This window comes from Oncorhynchus keta, chromosome 24 (genome assembly GCF_023373465.1).
Source record: "Oncorhynchus keta strain PuntledgeMale-10-30-2019 chromosome 24, Oket_V2, whole genome shotgun sequence".
Classification (NCBI taxonomy): Eukaryota; Metazoa; Chordata; class Actinopteri; order Salmoniformes; family Salmonidae; genus Oncorhynchus; species Oncorhynchus keta.
The window spans coordinates 27,838,281-27,861,931 of record NC_068444.1 but is presented as its reverse complement, the minus strand read 5'-3'; the positions used below and the strand labels follow the sequence as shown (position 1 = coordinate 27,861,931).

Sequence of the window (23,651 nt, the reverse complement as noted above, 5' to 3'; positions counted from 1 at the left end):
AAATCAGTGTGATTGAGAGAGAAAAAAATCAGTGTGATTGAGAGAGAAAAAAATCAGTGTGATTGAGAGAGAGAGAGAGAAAAAATCAGTGTGATTGAGAGAGAAAAAAATCAGTGTGATTGAGAGAGAGAGAGAGAAAAAATCAGTGTGATTGCGAGAGAGAGAGAAAAAAATCAGTGTGATAGAGAGAGAGAGAAAAAAATCAGTGTGATAGAGAGAGAGAGAGAAAAAAATCAGTGTGATAGAGAGAGAGAGAAAAATCAGTGTGATAGAGAGAGAGAGAGAAAAAAATCAGTGTAATTGAGAGAGAGAGAGGGAGTTTGTTCCTGTGTGTGTACCTTTAGTGCACTGCAGGCCGTAGCAGGGCACACTGAGCTTGGCGGTGAGTGTGTGGAAGGCAGCGATGGAGCCCTCTATAGGGTGGACCAGGAACAGCGGGCGCTCAGCACTCTGCACCTCGTTGAGACGTGAGACAGTGGGACCGTCTGGGTTGACCAGCATCAAACTGAGGTCCGACTCCAACAGAGAACGCACACCTCCCTTCTTCACTGGAGACTGACAGGACTCTGGAGAGACGGAGAGAGAGAGAGAAAAAGTACACGTAAATCCATGACACACATACGCTTCCTAACTATACAAAGTCATTATTGCTTACAGTGTTTGTGTATACACACACACACACACACACACACCTGCTGTTCCCGCCGGTTGGCTGGACAGCTCTCGGAGCTTGTTGATGGTGAGCTGTCGGATCTCCCTCATTGCCATGACGATGTCATAATCGCGCTCCAGTGTCTGACGCACCTCCACACCCATCAGAGAGTCCAGACCCAGATCAGCCAATGAGGCGTCAGCATTTAGGCTGCTGACATCACGCACACCTGAAAAGGGGACAGGGGAGAGGGAGAAATAACCAGGGAGTTACACATGGAATGAAAAGACCTAAACCAGCTTCAAATCTATTGATATAAACACAACAGCAGTCCACCCATCAGCTGTGATGGGGCAACTTCAGGAAGAATCTAAAGCTGGTTTCATGGTGGTGGAAGTGTACAGGTGATGAGTGACATTATTCATCTAGTCCTATCCAGTATGTGAGGCACAGCCTCCACTAGGGGGATATACTACAAAGCAGGATCTATGAGTTAGCCAGCTACCTTGGATAAACAAGCAGAAAAAAAAAACGACTTATTTTCTGGTTCATCGAGAAAGCTAAACTGACATACAAATGTGTTTTTCTTGTTCAGTCAATTAGATCATGCTCATTTTAAGGTTAGCTGGCGTACTCCTTGATCCTGCTTTCTAGTACGCCCCGCAGGTCTCTGTCTGAGGTTTATTATAGGGTTAGTTGTATGGAGGTGTATGGGTGATGAGGGATTTACCCAGTATATGAGCGACAGCCTCCACCAGGTCTCTCTGTCCTGTTCCTTCGCTCTTCACCACGCTCCTCTCTGCCAGCACGAAGCTCGACATCACCGGACGCCGCTCGCACAAGAAGCGGTCCAGCACCTCCAGACAGGAAGTGATGCGCTGCGGGAGAGTCCCGCCCACCACCACGTCGTTGCCGCCCATGGTCTCCAGGACAACACCCACGTCGCCGATGGCGCCCCACTGGACGGCCAATCCGGGCAGGCCGTCGTGGCGTCGCTGCTCGCACACGCGCTCCATGGCGGAATTGGCGTAACCGTAGTTACTTTGGCCGGCGTTGCCGCGGCCGCAGCTCACAGAGGAGAAGGCTACAAAGTAGCTGAGGTCTGGACACAGCTTTCTGGTCACCCTAAGAAAGAGGGAGAAAGGAAGGAAAACCTTTGATTACCTTTGACTGCTTTTGGATTTTCTGTTCCTCCAAAACATTGGATATTGACAGATCCTTATAATGGAAAGACTGGTAAATATCAGCAGAAGTACAGAAGCACCAGGAGGAGTGATCTCTAAGCTAACTGCTATGCATGAGTGTATCGTCTTACCTGTCCAGGTGGAGGGTTCCGTTGTATTTGGGTTTGTTGACATCCAGGAACAGCTGAGGAGTCAGATTCTCCAACATGCCATCCTTCAACACCTGGTACACATAGACAGGAGAAAAAAGACAGGTGAGAGAGCAAGAGAGGTGGGAGGCACAGGGGAGAGAGAGGTAGGTAGGTGAGAGAGAGTGGTAGGTAGGTGAGCGAGCGAGGTAGGTAGGTGAGCGAGCGAGGTATGGGAGTTGAGAGAGAGGTATGGGAGTTGAGAGAGAGGTATGGGAGTTGAGAGAGAGGTATGGGAGTTGAGAGAGGGACAGGTGAAAACAAAAAGCAACAGTGTACAGGTGGGGGGGGGCATTACCATGGCGAGGTGGAAGACTCCTCCCACAGGCCCCAGCCTGCAGGCCTCATTGATGAGCCGCTCCGCCCCCTCCAGGGTGCTGACATCACTGGTGGATACCAGCACCTGCACACCCATCCCCTGCCACTCACGCACGCGCTTCGCCTGGTAACCTAGCAATGTGAACCAACATTAAAAGTGACTGGACTATCACAAACAACAAGTCTGCAGCTAATGTAACACCACAATGGCTTTGCTGGTGTGTTACAATAAAGTTCTGAGTTCTTATCTCTTACCGTTGCGGATGCCCGATCTGGAGGTGAGCACCAGTTTGCGGGCGCCTCGCTCCGTCAGCCAATGAGCGAGCTCCAAGCCAAAGCCGCCCAGTCCCCCGGTGATGATGTAAGAGTGGGAAGCAGGGCAGAAGGTACGGCAGATGGCGGGGAGGGAGAGGGGCGAGCCCACCGCCTGAGTACCACCACCCTTCTCCTCAGAACGCACCTAGAGACACACATTTACATTTGAGTAATTTAGCAGACAATTAGAGGTTAAGTGCCTTGCCTAGATTTTTCAACCAGCAAGCTTTAACCTATAATTACTTGCCCAACGCTCTTAACCTCTAGGGTATCTGCCACCACGTCAGACCCAACACACACCAAGTGGATTGTAATAAACCGTCATGTATCAAGAGTATAATAAGTGGTAATAACAGTGTTATAATAGATGGACCGGTCTAAAAGAGAGAGTTGAGGAGATAGTAAAAGAAAGTGTGAATGAATATGGAAGAGGGGGAGTTGTTGAGTAACTGACCTGCAGCAGGACTTTGCCGATGTGTTTTCCCTGGGCCATGTATCTGAAGGCCTCCTCCACCTGGTCTCTTTCAAACACCGTAGTCCTCAGTGGCTTGACGACACCTCCCACAATGCCCCCCTTCAGCAGCTGGGACACCTCCTCCCACTCCCTGTTCCCCTCCTCAAACAGGGCGTCCAATAGGATCCCATGGAACGCCACGTTCTTCAGGAAGAGAGCCATACCTGAGGGAAACAGGGACGCATGTCAGACATTAGAACAGCTGCAGTGGCACAGTGAGTCAGACACAAAATGGCTGCCATGGAGAGCAGTTGCAGTGCACTGACCCAGAGGGGAGTTGTTGGACAGGTCGTATTTGCCGATCTCCAGGAAGCGTCCGTGTCGAGCCAGACAGCGAAGACTGGCCTGCAGCTTCTCTTCAGCCAGGGAGTTCAACACCATATCCACTCCTACAGACAGGATACACAAGAACATGTGAGTGAGTGAGTGGCATATCATGTTGTATAGTTGGCATGTTTCGTGTGTTTGAGTGAGGCAAGTTTGAATAGGAGCTGATGTTTAAAGCGTGTCTGTGTGTCTGACCTTTTCCCTGTGTGTGTAGCAGGACGTGCTGTTCGAAGGTGGCGTCTCTAGAGTTGGCAAAGGACTCCGAGGTGAGCTGGGGGAAACGCTCCTGTAGGTAGGCACGCTTCTCTGCTGAACCTGAGACAAAGAACACAGGTTACAGAAAGACATCTACGGCTAAATGCACTGACAATTCTGACATTAACAGGCCAAGTGTGTGTGTACCTACAGGTCTCTGGTACTCACCAACAGTAGTGAAGACCCTACAGCGCTGGCTGAGTGCGATGGAGATGGCAGCCTGGCCGACGCCCCCTGACCCTGAGTGGATGAGAACACTCTCCCCTGGACGGAGCCTGCCTCGGACCACCAGGGAATAGTAGGCTGTGGCGTAGACCACCGGCACCGACGCTGCCTGCTCCAGGGTCCTAGAGAGCGAGAACATAAGTTACTTACAACAATAACTTAGTCATAAAGCTAAATGTCAACAAAAAGTGGAATACTACAAAGTGGGATCTAATTTACAGAAATATTCTGAAATAACTTTTTCTCTCTCCGAAGTATACACTTGAAATGGGCATGGTCTAGTCGACAACAACCAAACACACATAAATATGTTCAGCTTTAATAGTTATTTCTGGTTGTTTATAAAAGTTAGCCGGATAACTCATTGATGCTGGTTTGTAGTACACCACTCAGTCTGTTAGTCAAGATCCCAAAACAGTGTCTCCATACGAGGTCGTTTGTGGCTCTGGGCCTGTATTCACAAAGTATTGGAATGCTGATCTAGGATCAGTTCCCCCCTTTTATTCATTATTATTTTGAAATGCAAAACTGATCGTAGGCAAGCACTTTTACTCAAATGCACTACATAATGTACGGAATAGGGTGTGATTTGGGGTAGGCGCATTGTTTTACCAGCCATCTGGGATGTCCCAGAGGAAGCGTGTGTCAGCGTCAACGCAGGTGGCCAGGCCTTTAGCAGGCAGCAGCCCCATCACACGCCGACCGCTGGGGTCACGACCCGAGAACTCCATACCCAACATGCACTGCTGTAGGGCCAGGTCACCTACAGAGGGAAATCAGATGTGTGTGTAAAAGACAGTGTTCCTTACTGGTATAGCTTCAAAGGCAGTTTCCTAGAGGACATGTCTGTGTGTGTGTGTGTGTGTGTTCCTTACCTGGGATGGCGTCCGGTGGCAGTTTCCCGGTGGCCAGCATGATGTCTCTGAAGTTGAGGGAGCTGTAGTAGACGCGACACAGCTGCACATGGGGGCTGCTCGCCACAAAATGACGGAGGGGCGAGGCGATCCAACGCAGTGAGGAGAGGTCACCACGGGTCAACACATTAACGTAAGCCTGCTCTGTCAACTCCTCACTCAGATCTGAGGAGAGAATGAGAAAGAGGTATTAAGCTTTGCAGCATGATCAACAGAAGATTTAGAATCCATTATTGTCCAAGATTAATGTTTTAAATCAGCATATTCTTGGGCCTAGGGCTAGTCTGTGACTATCAGAAAATGTAGTGTTTATCATTAGGGAAGCACTTTCTTTTCACTGCAATTCTATCATCAAGCTCCTATGCAATGACTGAATGTGTGAAAGTTCTCTCAAGATATCTCATGGGGTGTAACTTTTGAGATCTTGCTAGAGCAAGAACAAGAGAGAGGGGAGATGGTGGTGTGGTTGTCGTACCCTGAGAGATGAGCTGGTGTCTGAACACTCCCCAGTGTCCATCCCTGAACACGTTCATACACAGGTCTCCCTCCAGCACAGACCGCATGGAATTATGGGCAGGCTGCAGGGTGGGCACCGCAGAAGATTCACACAGATTTGATACAAATGCACACCTGGAGAGAGAGAATAGAGATGAGGAGAGAGAAGTACAGCATTAGTCTGACTCACTGTATGATTCACAGCCTACCCGAGAGCAAGATGGAGCGATTACCTTTAGAATATATACATCTGTGCTTTTAAAACTGCCAATACCAACCCAATCCTTTCAGATCAAGTGTCAAGGGGAAGAGCCAAGGTTTTTTTTTCAGACCAGGCTTTAGTCTCACCGTATGCGGCTGCCCCCGGGCTCCTGGCGTAGACAGTTGACCATGCCCACCACCCCAGAGTGACCCTGGGTAGCAGTCAGCCAGACCGGAGAGTCTGAGGGCTCAGCCAACGTTGTCTGGGGGGAAGAGAGCGCTGTAAGGGCTTATAAGCACTTATTAAGGAGTTATTAACACAGAGACAGACATTTCGTTCACCTTGAGTGTTTCCACCCACTGGTAGTCCATGCTGTCCACAGGCAGGAAGATGGGCAGTTGGCTGGGTAACCGACGGCGACACAGGAATAAGGCAGAGCCATAAAATGACTTCCTGACAGCCACCAAGTTGAGAGACGCATCAGAGAAGGCTTTCTCCCACTCAGTCTAGAGAAGAGAACAATGACAGTATTAGACATCATAGGTAATAAAATGTCACAAATGAGACCATATGTATGGCCAGTTTATGTATCCTCACTCACTAAACACTGACTGAAGCTAATAGTGTAATGTGTGGCCCTGCTTTAATATCTGAAGGGAGGCTGGGGGGCTAAGGATTCATCTGGGTATCAGTTTTCTACTGCAGTGTAACTGACCTGGGAGAGCAGTCTCTGCTGGTTGTTCTGACTGTCCTTGGAGGTGAGGAATGCCACCATCTCTCCCAGCGTCTCTCCCTTCAGCAGGGTGTGGAGCATCACAAAGCCCCCCTCCTTGGCCCCCGAGGCCAGGTTCCCCACCACCACCTCAGCCCCGGCCCCCAGGGGACCCCAGGCGTGGTTACACACCACCAGGTCGGCCCCACCGATCGCACCCCCGGGCACAGGGCCCTGCTGGGGGTCCCACTGGGCTGAGGTGACCCCCATGGCATCCAGGGTGGTCTGGTGGGGGGTCAGGAGGTCGAGGGTAGCGGCAGTGGCGACGTAGTCGAGGCGGAGCATGGGCTGGATGTTAAGGAGGGGCACGGCACGGGAGAAGAGATGGCCGTCGTTGGAGAGGGCCTGAGGTGGGGCGAGACAGAGCAGGGGTTAGAGAGGAGGGCGTGAGAGCGAGCGCTCATGACCTCTGCTGTATCACATCTTTGTTCTCACCTCCAGGACTTTGATCTTCCCGGGGGTAGTGTTCTCCAGGGCTGTGTCCAAACAGTGTCTGAGGGCTGGGCCATCCAGTAGACCATGTAGCAGGGGGTCCTGGAGGAGACAACCCCTCTCCTTCTCAACAGTCTGCTCCAGCTCTGACCGCAGGTTACCGTTCAGCTCTAGACCACAAAGCAGGGACAGCAGCCGCAGCAAGCCAGGTTCAGCGGACTCAGGGCTGGGGACAGCAGGGCCAGACACCCCCCCTAGACCAGGGATGGAGAGCTTAACGCCCTGAGGAGCCAGCTTCTTCTGCAGCTTGTGGATCAGACCTAGAGAGATGCATGAACCAAGGGTCAGACAGAGGGTAATCAATTTACTATGGCCTTTTTAAACTAACAAAATGTCAAGTAATATCTGCCTTCTTTGACATCAGATTTGCAATTTCTCTGTTTACATAGTCTCACGATGTAAGGACAGTCATTCCTTTTTTTGTGTATGTGTTGTAGAAAGAGAGAATAGTGGGAGAATTGCTACCTATTATAAAAAAATGTTAACTGTGATTTTAAACATTGAATCTGAAAGCAAAATGACTTCCCACTGTTTGGATGATAAAGGTAGCCAACAAACATGAACTCTAACCTTTGCAGTTCTTGAGCTGGTTTCCCAACTTCTCATTGGCTGACAGGCATTCTGTCTCTAGGTAGGGCACAAACAAAAACTCCTCCAGGGTGGGCGGGCTCTGTTGCTGTTGGCGACGCGGTGCCACCGTGGCGTGGAGACCACAGATTTGCACTCCGCCCGCAACAATGTTGTCAAGGCAACGGTTGACGTGGACGACCACGGCTAGGTGATGGAGAGAAGATAGAAAAACAGTAAAAAAAATAAAACGGCATCCTTAAGTGAGTCAAGACGGTGTTTGTGGTGGGCCTGTGGACATGTTTTATTTCAATACCTTTCTTAGCCTCTCCGTATTCAGTGACCCTCTCCTGGTGGACGGTGGGGTCGACACACACAGAGCGGATCCGCGTTGGCAGGCGAAGGCTGCGTCCTGATAGGCCAACCACGATCATCTGCAGCATGGTGTCCAGGAAGGTCACCCAGTTACCGGTCCACTGCAGCTTCCCACTGTCACCTACAGCCAGAGTCAAGGATAGAGCAGAGGGAAACCAGTCAACCAATAACATAGTACAATCTACAACAAGCCACCATAGCCTACTTAATACTGGGAAGCAACTATTTCATAAAGAGGTTCACAATGGTTTAACTTTTTCTCACACACACACACACACACACACACACACACACACACACACACACACACACACACCTGCATTGTTGGACTCCAGGATGCCCTGGAAAGTCTTGCCGTAGTCATAACCACGGAGACGGAGCTCCTTGTAGATGTCATGGGCTGTCAGGCGCAGTTTGGGGTCACCATCATCCCCAGTGACAGGCTTACCAATCTCAGAGTGGAATGAGTCCAGAGCAGCATCCTCCAGAATGCTCACCTTGCCTGCACAGACAGAGAGAAGTATGGGATAGGTGACTGAGGAGGACCAAGGAGAAAGCATGTAGAGTTTATCCTCTCTATTACTATGTCATAAACATTGAATGGTTGTATACACTAGTTGCTATTTAAGCAATAAGGCACCTCAGGGGTTTGTGGCATATTGCCAATATACCACGGCCAAGGGCTGTTCTGAAGTACGACGCAACGCGGAGTGCCTGGACACAGCCCGTAGCCGTGGTATATTGGCAATATACCACAAACTCCCGAGGTGCCTTATTGCTATTATAAACTGGTTACCAACGTTATTAGAGCAGTAAAAAAAAAAAAAAAAAATCAATCATACCTATGGTACAGTCTGATATACCCCGGCTGTCAGCCAATCAGCATTCAGGGCTCTAACCACCCAGTTTATAATATGTAAGAGATTGAATGAGTCCATATACACTAGCTATTACCATGTAACAGAGCACATAAAAGCCATCTTTTACATATCAAACATGTATCTTGGACGCTTATAGGAGAGTATAAAGTATGCGTACCACTGACAGCCAGGTTGCCATTCTCGGAGACCTCAAATCGACTGGTGGCGGGCATGAGACGCACCTCCAACTGGACTGAACCTGACAGTGAGAAGTGGGGAAGGAGTAAGAGAGAAAAGGGAGCGAGACAAAGCAGGTAATAAATGAAGAAAGGTAATAAATGAACCACAGTAAAAGTTTGACACCCCAAATAGACACCCTTGATGTGACAGACAACCAATGATCAAACGCCTCCCCTCCCTTCGCCATCCGTCCCTCCCTCACCGGTCTTGGGTAAGATGGTGGCCCTGTGGATGGTGACGTCCTCGAAGGTGACAGGGGTGGTTTCCATGACAACGCCAAGGCTCCTCATCAGGGTCCTCCAGGCCAGTACCAGATAACCCGTCGCTGGGTACAGGACACGCCCGTCGATGCAGTGGCCAATCATATAGTAGTCTGGAGACTCTGGATTCATGTCTGCGGGGAGAGGAGATCAACTATGTTATTGTCTGTGTATTCTGTGTCTATACTGTATCGGTGTGCAAAGCTGTCACCAAGGCAAAGTGAGGCTACATTGAAGAATCTCAAATATAAAATATATTTTGTTTTGTTTAACACTTTTTTGGTTACTACATGATTCCATATGCGTTATTTCATAGTGTTGATGTCTTCACTATTATTCTACAATGTGGAAAATAGTAAAAATAAAGAAAAGCCCTTGAATGAGTAGGTGTGTCCAAACTTTTGACTGGCACTGTATGTCTCTCACCAATGTTATAGATGGTAGCTGAGGTGGACCCTCCAGAACCAGCAGGGAAGTCCTCAGCCTTGGGGACGTCCCAGGTCTGGGTGTGGTCCCACTGCACCAGAGGGGAGATCAGAGGGGTGCCCACGGGCACCGGGTACTCCACACATGGGTACAGCTGCTTATTGTCCACGTTGATCCTGGACACATAGGAGAGATGCTTGGTATTGAGACATCTGACCCAAATATAGCTTTTTGACATGCATGTTTTAGTTTGTACTATGGGCTAACAGAGTTTATAAGAGTAAAATAATGGAAAAGTAAGGTGTGAAGGCCATCTTGCAGTATTGTGAAAATAATATGCACAACACCAGTTAAAGCTGTGTGTTTAAGCTACAGTAGGTTGAGAAAAGAATCAGTTGCATAATGATGACATCATCAGAGGCGTGGCGTGTCAGCAGCAGGTACTAACCCGTTCATGTAGACCTTGCCAATGTGAGAGAGGAAGAACTCCAGGTTGTTGGCATGGCCTCTCCTCATCAGGGGCAGGATGGAACACGTGGGCTTCAGGCTGCGCTTCAGGATGGCCTGCAGGGGTAGACAGCGCAAGGTTTCACACAGTAATGATGATAAGTATGCTGCATTTTTGTCAGAGGTTGGTGTGTGTGTGTTTCTTGGGGCTCCCGAGTGGCGCAGTGGTCTCTTAAATAAGAATTTGTTCTTAACCGACTTGCCTAGTTAAATAAAGGTAGAAACAATTCTATAGCCTGTGTGAGCAGTGTGTAGTGCGGTCTTGAACCCCACAGTCTTACCAGGCCATCCTATGTTTGTGTGTGTTTCTACATTGTGTATACTAACCTGCAGCAGTGCATGTGGTGCTATCTCTACCACCACAGCGTTATCAGGCACCAGACTCAGGCCCTCCTGGAAGAGGACAGGGCTGACCAGGTTATTACAATGGTAATCTGCTGAGGAGTACAGAGCCAGCGGGCTGTCCCAGTCCTTCTGGGGGATAGATGTACTGATCCACCTGGCAGACCTCTGCTTAGGCTCCTTGATCACCTACAAAGAGAGTAGAGATGGGGTTTCAGTATATTTGGCAGATGACTTGAAATTCTATTCCCAGGCAGGTGGAAAGCAGTCTATTTTTTCAAGTCATGCATTTAGTTTCAATTCCTTTCCTGAATTGAATTTTTGTTATTTTTCTTTTAAGTGTTATGTTTTGGACTGAGCCACACAGTCATAAACGTTGTCTTACCCTCTTGAGAGCAGCCAGCAGGGCGGGAGCGATGGAGGCCATGTAGTAAGAATGGAAGGCTACACCAGCACTACGAACCTCCTTGGCAAACACACCACTCTCCTTCAGCTCTGATACAAACTTACTCACTGCCTCCTGCATACAGAAAACAAGTGCACCGTGTCAGTGTCAGGCTTTTACAGGACAAAATGTAGCTTACAGACAGAATTGGTCTCAATAGTATAGTATTAAAAAAAGGGTGTTTAAAAATAGCGCATTAAGCTATTGATAGATGCAAGGATTTGAACCAAAATGTGTTACCGCAGGGCCAGAGATGGTGACTGTGTCTTCAGCATTGTGACAGGCTGGAACCACACCCTGGGGACACTGAGCCTTACACTCTGCCCATGTCAGCCCTGAGAGAGAGAGCGAGGAGGGTGGGGAGAGAGCGAGAGAAAGTGAGGAGTGTGGGGAGAGAGCGAGAGCGAGAGAGGGTGGCGAGAGAGAGAAGCACAAATGAACCCAAATCAAAGTTTATTGGTGGATACACATATGTTCTCAGGTGCTCCAACAGTGCAGTAATACCTAGCAATAATGTCTGTATGTACATAGGGAAACAGTCTAAGATGCAGGGTATCTGGCAAAACAAACACCCTCTCTTTTTGGTCCTTACCGACTGCAGCCATGCCCCCGGGGGGCAGGTTAGCCTCCTTGATGGACCTCCCTCTCCAGTAGGCTGCCAGGATAGCCTCACTGTGACTGAGGGATCCGTCTGCGTAGCCACAGGCCAGCTCTCCCACACTGTGGCCCACAATGCCGTCCGGCTGCAGACCCAGCTTCTGGAGCAGGTCAATCTGGGCGATCTGAGAGGGGGACAGACAGCGGTTACTTTTGAGCATACTACAATAATATAAATATTATATGCCTTTCAGCAGACGCTTTTATCCCAAGCGACTTAGTCATGCGTGCATACATTTCTCACATGCTCTACCAACAGCCACACAGGACCATCTTAAAATGGTCATCTTCACGATTGCCTTTGATATGTCAGAGGCATTGTGTGCTTTTTGTCTGTGCAAATAACAGACAGTAGTCCTATTTCCATAGCTTTTTGGTTTCAGTGCCCCCCCCCCCAACCTTAGTTAAGATGGCTGCTCTGCTGTACCTGTATGGCGGCAAGGCCTACGAAGGCTTGGACCGTGTCCTCGAAGGTGCTCTCATCTGCCTCCATGAGCAGACTGGACACACACATCCCAGTGTCCTTCAATGCTATGTCCGAACGCAAGATGGACTCCTTGAACTCTGGCAGCTGCATCAGACTGCGGCCCATCCCACCCCATTGGGTGCCCATACCTGAGATACACACACAAGTGTTAACACACACCTTTCTCCTAAACCACTGCTTTCATCATTCGAGGTAGAAGTTACCCTTAACCACAGATCCTGGATCATATTAACCCCCAATCCTAACAATAACCATTAGTCTGAGGCTAGAATAAACTCTTCTCTCCTAACCCCTGTCTTCTCTCTTACCTGAGCAGATGTACCACAACGGTCTGGGCGTGGCCTCAGTCTTCTGCACCTCTGTGACATCATCCTTGGAGCCAATCAAAGTGTAGCCCCTGTAGGGCATCCCCGCCGTGGGTACCCCAGACACCTCGTTCAGCAGACACAGGAAGTTGTCATCGCCCGAGTGTTCCTTCCCCTTGCTGAGGAGGGCGGAGACAGCCTCCTCTGTGCGGCCGCAGGCCTGGAGGAGCCTGGGTACTTGAGAGGACACAGAGGTGGTCTTGGGGGGCACTTTAAAGCTTTTTGGTGTGTTTAAACCAGGGGGGCGGAGGATCACGTGAACGTTAGAGCCGCCAAATCCGAAAGAGTTGATGCCAACGATGCCGCCACGGACTGGTATGGGCTCGTTGACGACGCGGAGGCGGCCGTCACTAAGGGCAGGGATGTCGGTGTTGGGGCTGTTGTAGTGGATGTTGGGAGCCCACACACCTCGCTCCAGAGACAACACAACCTGGAAGAGGGGGAGAGCGAGAGAGAGACAGGGAGAAAAATATGAAAGGAGAGAGAGAGACAGAAAGAAACGTGTGTTAGTGCTGGGCTTGCCTGCACATATTGGGACTTTAGAACACTTTTTTGTCCTGTATGGAGGTTAGCCCAGACCATTCCAGTTCTTACCTTGGCCAGCGCGGCCAGGCCGGAGGCAGGCTCTGGATGGCCCATGTTGGACTTGGTGGAGCCAATGAGCAGTGGGTCACGCTTTGAATGACAGAACACACTGACAATGCCATTCACTTCCTGCGGGTCGCCGACCTGGGAGGAGAAAGGACGGAAGTCACCAGGTGAAACAAATACTGAGGGAACCAGATGTATCAGGGGGAGGAATGTGACAGAACACCTTCCACAGAACATTACGTTATTGGGTGTGGTGGTGATATGAGCCAACAACAATGAATCAAGTGTTGTGTGTGTGTGTATAGATAGATAGATAGGTGTGTGTGTGTTCACCTTGGTCCCGGTGCCGTGGGCCTCAATGTATTCCACCTGGTCAGGTGTGATGTTGACCTCCTGGTAGAGAGAACGTACCAGCCGCTGCTGCATCTCACCTGAGGGGAACGTCACACCTGGGAAGAACACACCAATCAATACATCACTTCATTTAAACAATTATTTTGTAGCCATTCAGATGACTTTTAGGTCATTTGGTATAACAAATGTCACAGACGTGCACTACCACGAGTGGCTAAGAGCGGTGAAGGGTAAGGTTGCCCGTGGACGCTGATCTCGAGTCAGTTTAGCATTTTCCACACTAATGGTAAAGGCTAGGGGTGATGGAGGAAAAGCCGATCCTAAGATCTGTACCTTGGGAAACGTCTCCCCGGAGTGGCTAAGAGCTATGTCACTGTTTACAGGGTCATTAACTCATGGTGCCCTTGTACCTTAGTCATCCACTTCAAATTTACTGGTAAATACTGCAGGCTGGTATGCTGTGACTGGATCACCAGTCTGGGAGTGTGTTTATTGTTGTGTGTGACAGAAAGACAGACAAACTGGGCAGAGCAGAGGGAGGGAGGGGCATGGGAGTGAAGTGTGGTATTGAACATCCTAAAACGTTGTGTGTGTGTGTGTGTGTTCCACTCCAGAGAATGTGTCTCCTCTTCAGCTTGGTCGTATATGAACACATGCCTGCAGTGCTAAGTGTGTGAGGAGTGATTGGGGGAAAGGTTAGTGTGTGTGTGTCGATTACACCACATTAATGGGTCTACATTTCAAAAAGAGTTGTATCTGGCCGGGTATTAGCTAGATTACACCACAAACACAGATTAAAGGGGATCTCCACGGGGGCGTCAAGAAAACACAGATTACAGGGGATCTCCACGGGGGCGTCAAGAAAACACAGATTACAGGGGATCTCCACGGGGGCGTCAAGAAAACACAGATTACAGGGGATCTCCACGGGGGCGTCAGGAAAACACAGATTACAGGGGATCTCCACGGGGGCGTCAGGAAAACACAGATTACAGGGGATCTCCACGGGGGCGTCAAGAAAACACAGATTACAGGGGATCTCCACGGGGGCGTCAGGAAAACACAGATTACAGGGGATCTCCACGGGGGCGTCAGGAAAACACAGATTACAGGGGATCTCCACAGATTAGAGGATCTCCACGGGGGCGTCAGGAAAACACAGATTACAGGGGATCTCCACGGGGGCGTCAGGAAACAGGGTTTTTAGCTGCCACACTGAACGTGGAACTTTTTGCCAGCGTGAGCAAAGCCACTAATTTATCAAGTGTTCCTGTGCGCGAGTCACAAGTCAAATTCTTGAAAATAGAACCAGAGTGTAATTTTACGCTGAGTAACACAAGCCTCTCATGGAGCCATGCTGCGTATGCCCAGGTTTCGTTTAAATTAGTGTCTCACGTTAGATAAAAGTTACGCATCTAGTGTAGCGGGCCTGTTACATTGAATAGAGACTTAAAAAGTGGTGCTATTTCTCCAAGGGGTGCGTAGTGGGTTAGTGAGGCCTCACAACCTATTGGGCAATAGGCCAAAAGACATTATGTGAAATGCAACTGAATTGTTTCTCCACAAAAATAACATTTCTACCGAGCTACTGCTTGGCATTTACAGTACAGGACACTTACGTAAGCCAGGCCACACGTTGGTGTGAGAAATATAGTGGAAATCATATGTGGAAACCATATGGAACCTACCAGAGGGTTATGCAGAAATATAACCATGTTGCTTACAGTCATCAAATCCTTATAGATCTGGGGAAAGTTAAGGGGTAGGGGCTGGAGATGTATATCAGACCAGGAAACAGTCCTAGGTTTGTGAGGTCTGCCTCAGTGCCTTGGGGATAGGGGCTATGTCTAGGGTTTCATTCCAGACAGGGCAGGTGCCCCCCGTGGTGTGTTATATAATGGGGTGTCAGCTCACCCTGCTCCTTGTATCCATCAGTGTTGTTACCAGCGTTGAGTATCGTGGCATACACTCTCTTAGCCATGGAACGTCTGGTCAACAGTACCGCCACCGCAGCCTCCGAACGGCAGTAACCGTTTCCTGGGGGAACACAGAGAGGAGCGCACCAGGAAGTAACGTTAATGCGCTTTCAGGGTCGGACCAGGAAATAGTGCTGCTGTATGTGGGTGTGCTTTCAGCATGAGAAGCATTTTATCTTCAACATTTAGTTCTGTACTTTGCAAATTTTTTGAACACGATCCAGGTCTCTCCCTCTCTTACCTGAGGAGTCAAAGGACTTGCAGGTTCCTTCCGGACTGAGCATGCCCAGCTTCATGAACTGCACAGAGGTGTTTGGCTTGAGCAGCAGGTTGACCCCGCCCACCAGGGCGGCGTCACAGTGTCCGTGGCGAATGGCGTTGAAGGCATTCTCCAGAGCCAGTAGGCTGGAGGAGCAGGCGGTGTCGATGGCTGTGCTGGGGCCTGGAGGGACAGAGAGAGGAGACAAAACTCAGGAGACTCTAGCGTTAGGGATAGATTAAGACAATTGATACCATGTGACAAAACTGCTTGAGAGAACCCACTGCCGTGTTAGATGAGATCATACCGTTGAAGTCAAAGAAATAGGAGAGTCGGTTGGCGAACATGGCACGCTGGCAGCCCGTCATGCTGTATCCTAGCAACTCCTCTGGGTCTCTGCTGAAGGCCTCGCCCGCCTCCGAGCCGCTCACTCCGATGTAGACGCCTGTCCTGCTGCCACGCAGCTCCGTCGGATTCAGACCTGTACACACACACATTACACCAATGAATCTCACACACACAGGTCTACAAAAACTTTAAAACATTAACTTTGTGACATGTGGGTAATCTAATCTAAATGTGTGGATGACAGGAAGAGTAGCTGTTGTGATAGTAACAGCTAATTGGGATCCAAATAAACAAATATATTTGACTTGGTATCTTTACACAGTTTTCCCAAATAAAATCTACTCATCCATCCACCCCTCATCACCCCTCTCCTCACCTCCGTCTACAATGGCTTCGTAGGCGATCTCCAGCATGAGGCGTAGCTGGGGGTCCATGGTGTGGGCCTGTTTGGGGTGGACCCCGAAGAACGCAGCATCGAACCGACTGATGTCCTTCAGCTTGCCGTTCCTCTTTGGAAGACCGTACAGACCTGGGAATGGATGGGAATGACAAGTGGAGCATTGAGGGATAAATAACCGGATAACTGGGTTTCCCCAGGCAGCATGTGTTCTACCTGTAGTCACTAACTTACTGGATAATTCCCCCATGAATGTAATAGTGAACATATTAATTCAAGTAATCATTTTATACACAATCTAAAGCAGGACTACTCCTTCCTCTCAGTAATTCTATGCAGACAGCCTTTCCTCTCCTCCCTTATTTTCTCCATTCCTTTTCTCTCCTCGCTCCATCCCTGCTTTTCCCACCTCTCCTGTGGTGTGTGGTCTTAGGGGCGCCATTCGCCCGGAGCCTTTTAGTACATGAATGCGAGCTTTAGCTGGTTGCCAGGCACTGACTGATGAGAGGTGCTATTCACAGAGAGAGGAAACAGAGGAGAGAGAGTGAGAGAGAGAGAGAGAAAAAACAAGCAAACGAGGGAGTAAGAGAGCGAGACAGCTAGGAAGGTGAGACGGGGCTAAGAAGAAAAATATGGGGAGAAAGGCAGAAAGAGAGAGAGACCGAGCAAGAAAGAAAAACTGACTGAATTAGGCAGAGCCAGAAAGAGTACGAGAAATAAAGAGGAAGGAGAGAGAGAGAGAAGCTAAACAAGACAAGCCAAGGAGTAGCAGTGCCAACAGCCCAGCACCTCAGCCAGGTGGTGAAAAGCAACAGCAAGCAGAGCAGGGCAGAGCACTGACAAGACACCTTCAGCGACTACAGAGCACCTCTTACACATCAGAGGCTCATCGTACAGCTAACAGCTACCAGCGCTCGTTTGGGTTCATGTGGGTTGTGATCAATGATGTGTATAGCATCTGGATTAATGATGCTATGTATCGGCCATTGAGAGGGTTCGAAGCCACATTGGCACTCCATAGTAGGAGCAGTCCTCCATAGTAGGAGCAGTCCTCCATAGTAGGAGCAGTCCTCCATAGTAGGAGCAGTCTGGAATTCTACAGTATTTCAAATAAATTGACAATATTAAATGTATTTAAGTATGTTTTTGTTGTAGTGGGGTTAGATATTTTTTGTTTAGCTCACATAATCAAAAATTATACACAGAGTATAGAAAACATGAAGAACACCTGCTCTTTCCATGACAAGATGAATCCATGCGAAAGCTATGATCCCCGATTGATGTCACTTGTTAAATCCACTTCAATATCAGTGTAGATGGAGGGAGACGAGTTTAAGTAGGATTTTTATGCTCAACAGTTCTGTGTGGGAAGCATTAGACTCAACATAGCATCACTGTGGAACCCTTTTGACACCCTGTAGAGTACATGATGAATTGAGGCTGTTCTGAGGGCAAAGGGGCGGGGGGAACTCAATATTAGGAACGTGTTCCTATTGTTTTGATGAATGCCAAGATGACGGCATGGTGGCTTCAACACAGCGCCCCCCATCAACCATCTAGGTGTATATAACTCAGCAAAAAAAGAAACACTCATTGTCAACTGCATTTATTTTCAGCAAACTTAACATGTGTAAATATTTGTATGAACATAACAAGATTCAACAACAGACAAACCAAGTTCCACAGACATGTGGCTAACAGAAATTGAATAATGTGTCCCTGAACAAAGGGAGGGGGAGGGGGGTCAAAATCAAAAGTAACAGTCAGTATCTGGTGTGGCCACCAGCTGCATTAAGTACTACAGCGCATCTCCTCATGGACTGCACCAGATTTGCCAGTTCTTGCTGTGAGATGTTACCCCACTCTTCCACCAATGCACCTGCAATTTCGGACATTTCTGGCTGAAAGGCCCTAGCCCTCCAATCCAACAGGTACCAGACGGGAGAGATCCGGGCTCTTCGCTGGCCATGGCAGAACACTGACATTCCTGTCTTGTAGGAAATCACACAGAGAATGAGCAGTATGGCTGGTGGCATTGTCATAATGGAGGGTCAGGATGAGCCTGCAGGAAGGGTACCACATGAGGGAGGATGTCATCTTCCCTGTAATGCACAGCGTTGAGATTGCCTGCAATGACAACAAGCTCAGTCCGATGATGCTGTGACACACCGCCCCAGACCATGACGGACCCTCCACCTCCAAATCGATCCCGCTCCAGAGTACAGGCCTCAGTGTAACGCTCATTCCTTCGATGATAAACGCGAATCCGACCATCACCCCTGGTGAGACAAAACCACGACTCCTCAAAGAAGAGCACTTTTTGCCAGCCCTGTCTGGTCCAACGACGGTGGGTTTGTGCCCATAGGTAACATTGTTGCCGGTGATGTCTGGTGAGGACCTGCCTTACAACATGCCTACAAGCCCTTAGTCCAGCCTCTCTCAGCCAATTGCGGACAGTCTGAGCACTGATGGAGGGATTGTGCGTTCTTGGTGTAACTCGGGCAGTTGTTGCCATCCTGTTCGGATGTACCGATCCTGTGCAGGTGTTGTTACACATGGTGTGCCACTGCGAGGACAATCCGCTGGCCGTCCTGTCTCCCTGTAGCGCTGTCTTAGGCGTCTCACAGTACAGACATTGCAATTTATTGCCCTGGCCACATCTGCAGTCCTCATGCCTCCTTGCAGCATGCCTAAGGCACGTTCACGCTGATGAGCAGGGACCCTGGGCATCTTTCTTTTGGCCTTTTTCAGAGTCTGTAGAAAGGCCTCTTTAGTGTCTTAAGTTATCATCACTATGACCTTAATTTCCTACCGTCTGTAAGCTGTTGGTGTCTTAACGTCCGTTCCACAGGTGCTTGTTCCTTAATTGTTTATGGTTCATTGAACAAGCATGGGAAACAGTGTTTAAACCCCTTACAATGAAGTTATTTGGATTTTTACTAATTATCCTTGAAAGACAGGGTCCTGAAAAAGAGACGTTTCTTTTTTTGCTGAGTAATATAGATATCTATGAATGACTGACTGACAAACAGGCCAGTAAAGACTGGAGGAAGCATTCAGCATTCTACTCATTAACCTGCCCACATTGATGGTGATGCAAAAGAAAAGTATAGTTAACCAGGTCATGCTAGGAACTGCTAGGCATGTGGTTGATGTAACATTCAGTTTACGGTGTAGATTACACTGTGATGCAAGGTAGCTTGTGTGTTAGTCAGATTTTCAAAGCTTGTTGTGAGTCCTTTCAGAGTTCAAAGAAACAAATAAAAACCGCAACATGTCTGATGTTTATGGGTCATAATCACATCCAGGTCATGGAAAGGTCACGGGGGCTCACCTGGCTTCCACCTTCGGTCATCTTCTGTTACCATGTCAACCCCATTGAAGAGGTTCTCCCAGAATTCCTCGAGGTTGTTTGACTCAGGAAGCCGGCCCGATATCCCGGCTACAACAATCTCCTCCATCCTGGGAATAAAAGGGCTACTGTGGGAGGAGAGAGGAGAAGAGTGGGTTAGATGTAGGGTTGAGAAGATACCAGTATCACTATACTTAGAAGCAGGGATTGACATAAAAGGGTTGTCCTATCGCCTGGGGCAAGTGAACTAAGCAGTCATGCAAGTTGAGCATGCTCTGAGGTTTCCCCAATTGGGCAGGTTAATTGTATTTATTTAAGTGAAACTACAATAATTTCCAGTAGTCTGTAACTGATATTTCTGGTTCCTCCCCATTGTTTAATGTGAAGACTATGGCAGTCAGGGTAGATCAACCTCTGAGAATTTATTTGACTGATAGCGACAAAAATACAAAGATGTTCAGTGCGGATCTGATTCCTTGTCTATGTGCAGGCAATATATAACATGGTGTGTGTGTGTGCAAATAGGGAATTAGCATTTTCGGGCAACCAAAAACAATGTCACCCAGTCACATTTGTTTACTTTCCAAGCTATAGCACACAATATTTTAAAAAGATTAGAGTCTGCTTCATATTGTTTTTGTTGCCATGAAAAATAAAAAAAATGAGGATATAGGCTACTCGTATTGTCACAATACTAGTTAGAGGTTCATTTCGTTTAGCCTTTATTTATGCACATTACTGTAGTTTCTTAAACAATAACTGGTGCACTATGGCAGCAGTATAACAAATTAGAATACTACAGCCTGAGAAAATTGTGAACTAAGTAGGGGAGAGAAAAGGAGACTGAAAGAATTCAGAGAAATTAAGAAAGAGAGAGAGTGGGGGGGCAACATAAGTCTAGACAAAACGACCCTATGGGAGAATTCCCATTCCCCACAGAAACATTTAATTGCTTGCACCCACGCTTTGACAGACAGTAGCTTGCGACTGTCAACTCCCTCACCCCCTGCAAGGGGTCTTACACTGACAACAATAGATTTTGACTGCTTGACCAGGCAGCACTGAATGGGTCTGTGGAAACGAGCCCCGAAAGCCTCTTTAGCACAAAGTCATGCTCAGCACAGCATTATAAAAAGGTGCTTTCTAGGTCAACCAGCCAGTTCACCTCAGGCGACAGCAGACTGGGCTGGGAAGCAGAGATCTGCATCTGATTAAGAAGAGAAGCAGAGGAGATACTCAGTGTGTGTTCATGCTTGTGTGTAGTCGCAGTGCATGAACAGTAGTGTGAGAGTGAACTCATCATCCAGCCCAGAACCTTCGTTCCTGGGCCAGGCCATTCCGTGCAGGCTAGCCAACCAATGACACGGCAGGGGAGGGGCCAATCAGTTTATCCCAGTTCACTGATCGATGCAGTGAAGCTCTCTACTCCAAGTTGTAGCTAACGGTTCCCTAGTTGAACACACAGCAGCCTACTGTTAGCGCCCTCACACAGGGCAGGGGCACCAACACAATACAGCTGGTGGAACCGAGCCCCTACAGTACTGATCCCTAATAGGAGTGTTACAGCACTCCTCGCTCTTCAAACCTGGAAGGCTACAGGGCTTTTGTTCTGGTCCGCATGAATTCAAATTACCACGCACTTCATAGGCTAAAAGGCTATAGGTTTGTTAACTGGGATAGAACAAAAGCCTGCACAGTGCACACCCTGCGGGTGCATAGGACCAACATTGAAGAACACCTTACAGATTTAAAGTAAGCCCATCGGACAGTGAGCCAGTGTGGGCCTACATCACCACCACTCTTAATTGGTTAACTACGTTAACTCACTGTCCGATGGGCTAACTAAATCTGTACAGAGACAATAAGGCAAACTAGGGACTGCACGCTCCGTTCCTCTGTAATGATAACGTCATGCGATTGGTTACTGTGATTGCAGCATATTTTCATAACTCCAGATGACTGGCAGCAGTGTGTCTGTGTGTAGCATCTGAATACAGAGTCCAGTGAGTTATTTAGCCAGTGTGTCCATCCACTGAAGCATAGCTACATTCCCTGATAACTCAACAAAATATAGTTGAATGGAACTGAGTCCCCCACCTTCCCAATAACACAGCGTACTATATACAGTGGGGGGGGGGGTATTTAGTCAGCCACCAGTTGTGCAAGTTCTCCCACTTAAAAAGATGAGATCCTGTAATTTTCATTATAGGTACACTTCAACTATGACAGACAAAATGAGAGATTTTTTTCTCTCCAGAAAATCACATTGTAGGATTTTTAATGAATTCATTTGCAAATTGTGGTGGAAAATAAGTATTTGGTCAATAACAAAAGTTTCTCAATACTTTGTCATATACCCTTTGTTGGCAATGACAGAGGTCAAACTTTTTCTGTACGTCTTCACAAGGTTTTCACACACTGTTGCTGGTATTTTGGCCCATTCCTCCATGCAGATCTCCTCAAGAGCAGTGATGTTTTGGGGCTGTTGCTGGGAAACACGGACTTTCAACTCCCTCCAAAAGATTTTCTATGGGGTTGAGATCTGGAGACTGGCTAGGCCACTCCAGGACCTTGAAATGCTTCTTACGAAGCCAATCCAAATCGTGTCTTTTATACTGATACGTTCAAAAAGGTGCCATTAATACAGGTAACGAGTGGAGGACAGAGGAGCCTCTTAAAGAAGTTACAGGTCTGTGAGAGCCAGAAATCTTGCTTGTTTGTAGGTGACCAAATGCTTATTTTCCACCACAATTTGCAAATAAATTGATTACAAATCCTACAATGTGATTTTCTGGATTTCTTTTCTCATTTTGTCCGTCATAGTTGAAGTGTACCTATGATGAAAATTACAGGCCTCATCTTTTTAAGTGGGATAACTTGCAGAATTGGTGGCTGATAAAATACCCCCCACTGTAACATACAATAGGGTCATTTCATAACCCCCACCATCTCAGATTGTTCCGAAATTGTTTTTGTAGTTAGAAACATAAAATTAGCATTCCTGAAACATTACTTTGTTGAAATATAATTTGATGCACCCAAATTGGCCCTTTATTTTATACGATTCATATAATACATAACATCGGATTTGGGCCATAAATCTTCGTAACAATGAGTAAGACATGAGGAATCCAATAAAATGATCAAAAGCCACCCACGGACCCCCATGCCAATCCCACCGCAACAACCAGTATACAGCATCAGTTCTCTATGTCTGACTAGTATGGAGCAGCTGCTTGGAGTACACCCATTGCTTCATCCTTTGTAATGTATTCATTGTGAACCTGTCGGGGGGATTCTCTGTTCAGAGAAATTAGCCATTGAAGTCGCTTGCATTATTTACCTACGTTCTACAAGCCTAGGGCACATTGTCAGGTAAATACCTAGCTAGGAGAAGACTAAAGTCTGAATACCTAGCCAAGGATAAATACAAACCTGTCTAACTCGAAAGTGTGTAGTACACATGGAAAGAGAGGTTGTCATTTCAGGCCGAGATCATGTTTGTTAGTGCTGCCTTGGAACAAACGCCTGCACATCTGGTATTGTTATTGTCTGAGAAGTCAGCTTCCTGTGAGCAGTGGCCATGCATCTGTAAGACTATCAGGATGTCATAGCAGGGGGTTTTAAAACATGGCAGTAGCAAATCGAGTTAGATAACCATGATGCATCTGCAACAATCTATCAATCTGAAGGCTAAGATGCCTTGTTTATGGCACAGTGTCTTATTATTACATTTTCACCTGAATTTTTAACATTTTCACACTAATTACCAAAATGTGTCCAGATTAAATTCTCAGGTCAATTTATACAATTCTACATTAGAAAAGCCAAATTTATTTGAAAAAAATAAAATAATAATATTATATATAAACGCATACGTTGCTGTACTGTCCATAAATCATACAAATTGTATACTAGTTGAAGTTTACATTAAACAACAATATTTATTACGCAAAAACACCATCTGTGAACATGTTCTCATTACCCTAA

At 47.7% G+C, this 23,651-nt stretch overlaps 1 protein-coding gene across 2 annotated transcripts in view; it reads right to left on the bottom strand.

Annotated features, from left to right (window-relative positions):
* Window positions 1–23,651, bottom strand: part of fasn (fatty acid synthase) — a 58,432-nt gene that overhangs the window by 31,377 nt on the left and 3,404 nt on the right. For both annotated transcript variants that reach the window (XM_052478033.1, XM_052478034.1), the window contains 37 exons: window positions 19,644–19,789; window positions 16,289–16,441; window positions 15,872–16,045; window positions 15,547–15,747; window positions 15,244–15,366; window positions 13,309–13,424; window positions 12,979–13,113; window positions 12,328–12,814; window positions 11,960–12,147; window positions 11,468–11,657; window positions 11,116–11,210; window positions 10,816–10,950; window positions 10,416–10,619; window positions 10,030–10,145; window positions 9,582–9,757; window positions 9,098–9,289; window positions 8,834–8,914; window positions 8,112–8,297; window positions 7,737–7,916; window positions 7,424–7,627; window positions 6,797–7,113; window positions 6,305–6,706; window positions 5,931–6,095; window positions 5,736–5,851; window positions 5,368–5,522; window positions 4,854–5,057; window positions 4,591–4,741; window positions 3,922–4,100; window positions 3,694–3,813; window positions 3,438–3,560; window positions 3,112–3,335; window positions 2,598–2,802; window positions 2,323–2,474; window positions 1,968–2,059; window positions 1,383–1,777; window positions 693–881; window positions 339–566 (listed from right to left, as the gene is read on the bottom strand). In XM_052478033.1, the coding sequence (XP_052333993.1) occupies window positions 339–566; window positions 693–881; window positions 1,383–1,777; window positions 1,968–2,059; window positions 2,323–2,474; window positions 2,598–2,802; window positions 3,112–3,335; window positions 3,438–3,560; window positions 3,694–3,813; window positions 3,922–4,100; window positions 4,591–4,741; window positions 4,854–5,057; window positions 5,368–5,522; window positions 5,736–5,851; window positions 5,931–6,095; window positions 6,305–6,706; window positions 6,797–7,113; window positions 7,424–7,627; window positions 7,737–7,916; window positions 8,112–8,297; window positions 8,834–8,914; window positions 9,098–9,289; window positions 9,582–9,757; window positions 10,030–10,145; window positions 10,416–10,619; window positions 10,816–10,950; window positions 11,116–11,210; window positions 11,468–11,657; window positions 11,960–12,147; window positions 12,328–12,814; window positions 12,979–13,113; window positions 13,309–13,424; window positions 15,244–15,366; window positions 15,547–15,747; window positions 15,872–16,045; window positions 16,289–16,441; window positions 19,644–19,770 (6,880 nt within the window). In that variant the 5' untranslated portion in view covers window positions 19,771–19,789. The remainder of the gene's footprint in view (window positions 1–338; window positions 567–692; window positions 882–1,382; window positions 1,778–1,967; window positions 2,060–2,322; window positions 2,475–2,597; window positions 2,803–3,111; window positions 3,336–3,437; window positions 3,561–3,693; window positions 3,814–3,921; window positions 4,101–4,590; window positions 4,742–4,853; window positions 5,058–5,367; window positions 5,523–5,735; window positions 5,852–5,930; window positions 6,096–6,304; window positions 6,707–6,796; window positions 7,114–7,423; window positions 7,628–7,736; window positions 7,917–8,111; window positions 8,298–8,833; window positions 8,915–9,097; window positions 9,290–9,581; window positions 9,758–10,029; window positions 10,146–10,415; window positions 10,620–10,815; window positions 10,951–11,115; window positions 11,211–11,467; window positions 11,658–11,959; window positions 12,148–12,327; window positions 12,815–12,978; window positions 13,114–13,308; window positions 13,425–15,243; window positions 15,367–15,546; window positions 15,748–15,871; window positions 16,046–16,288; window positions 16,442–19,643; window positions 19,790–23,651) is intronic.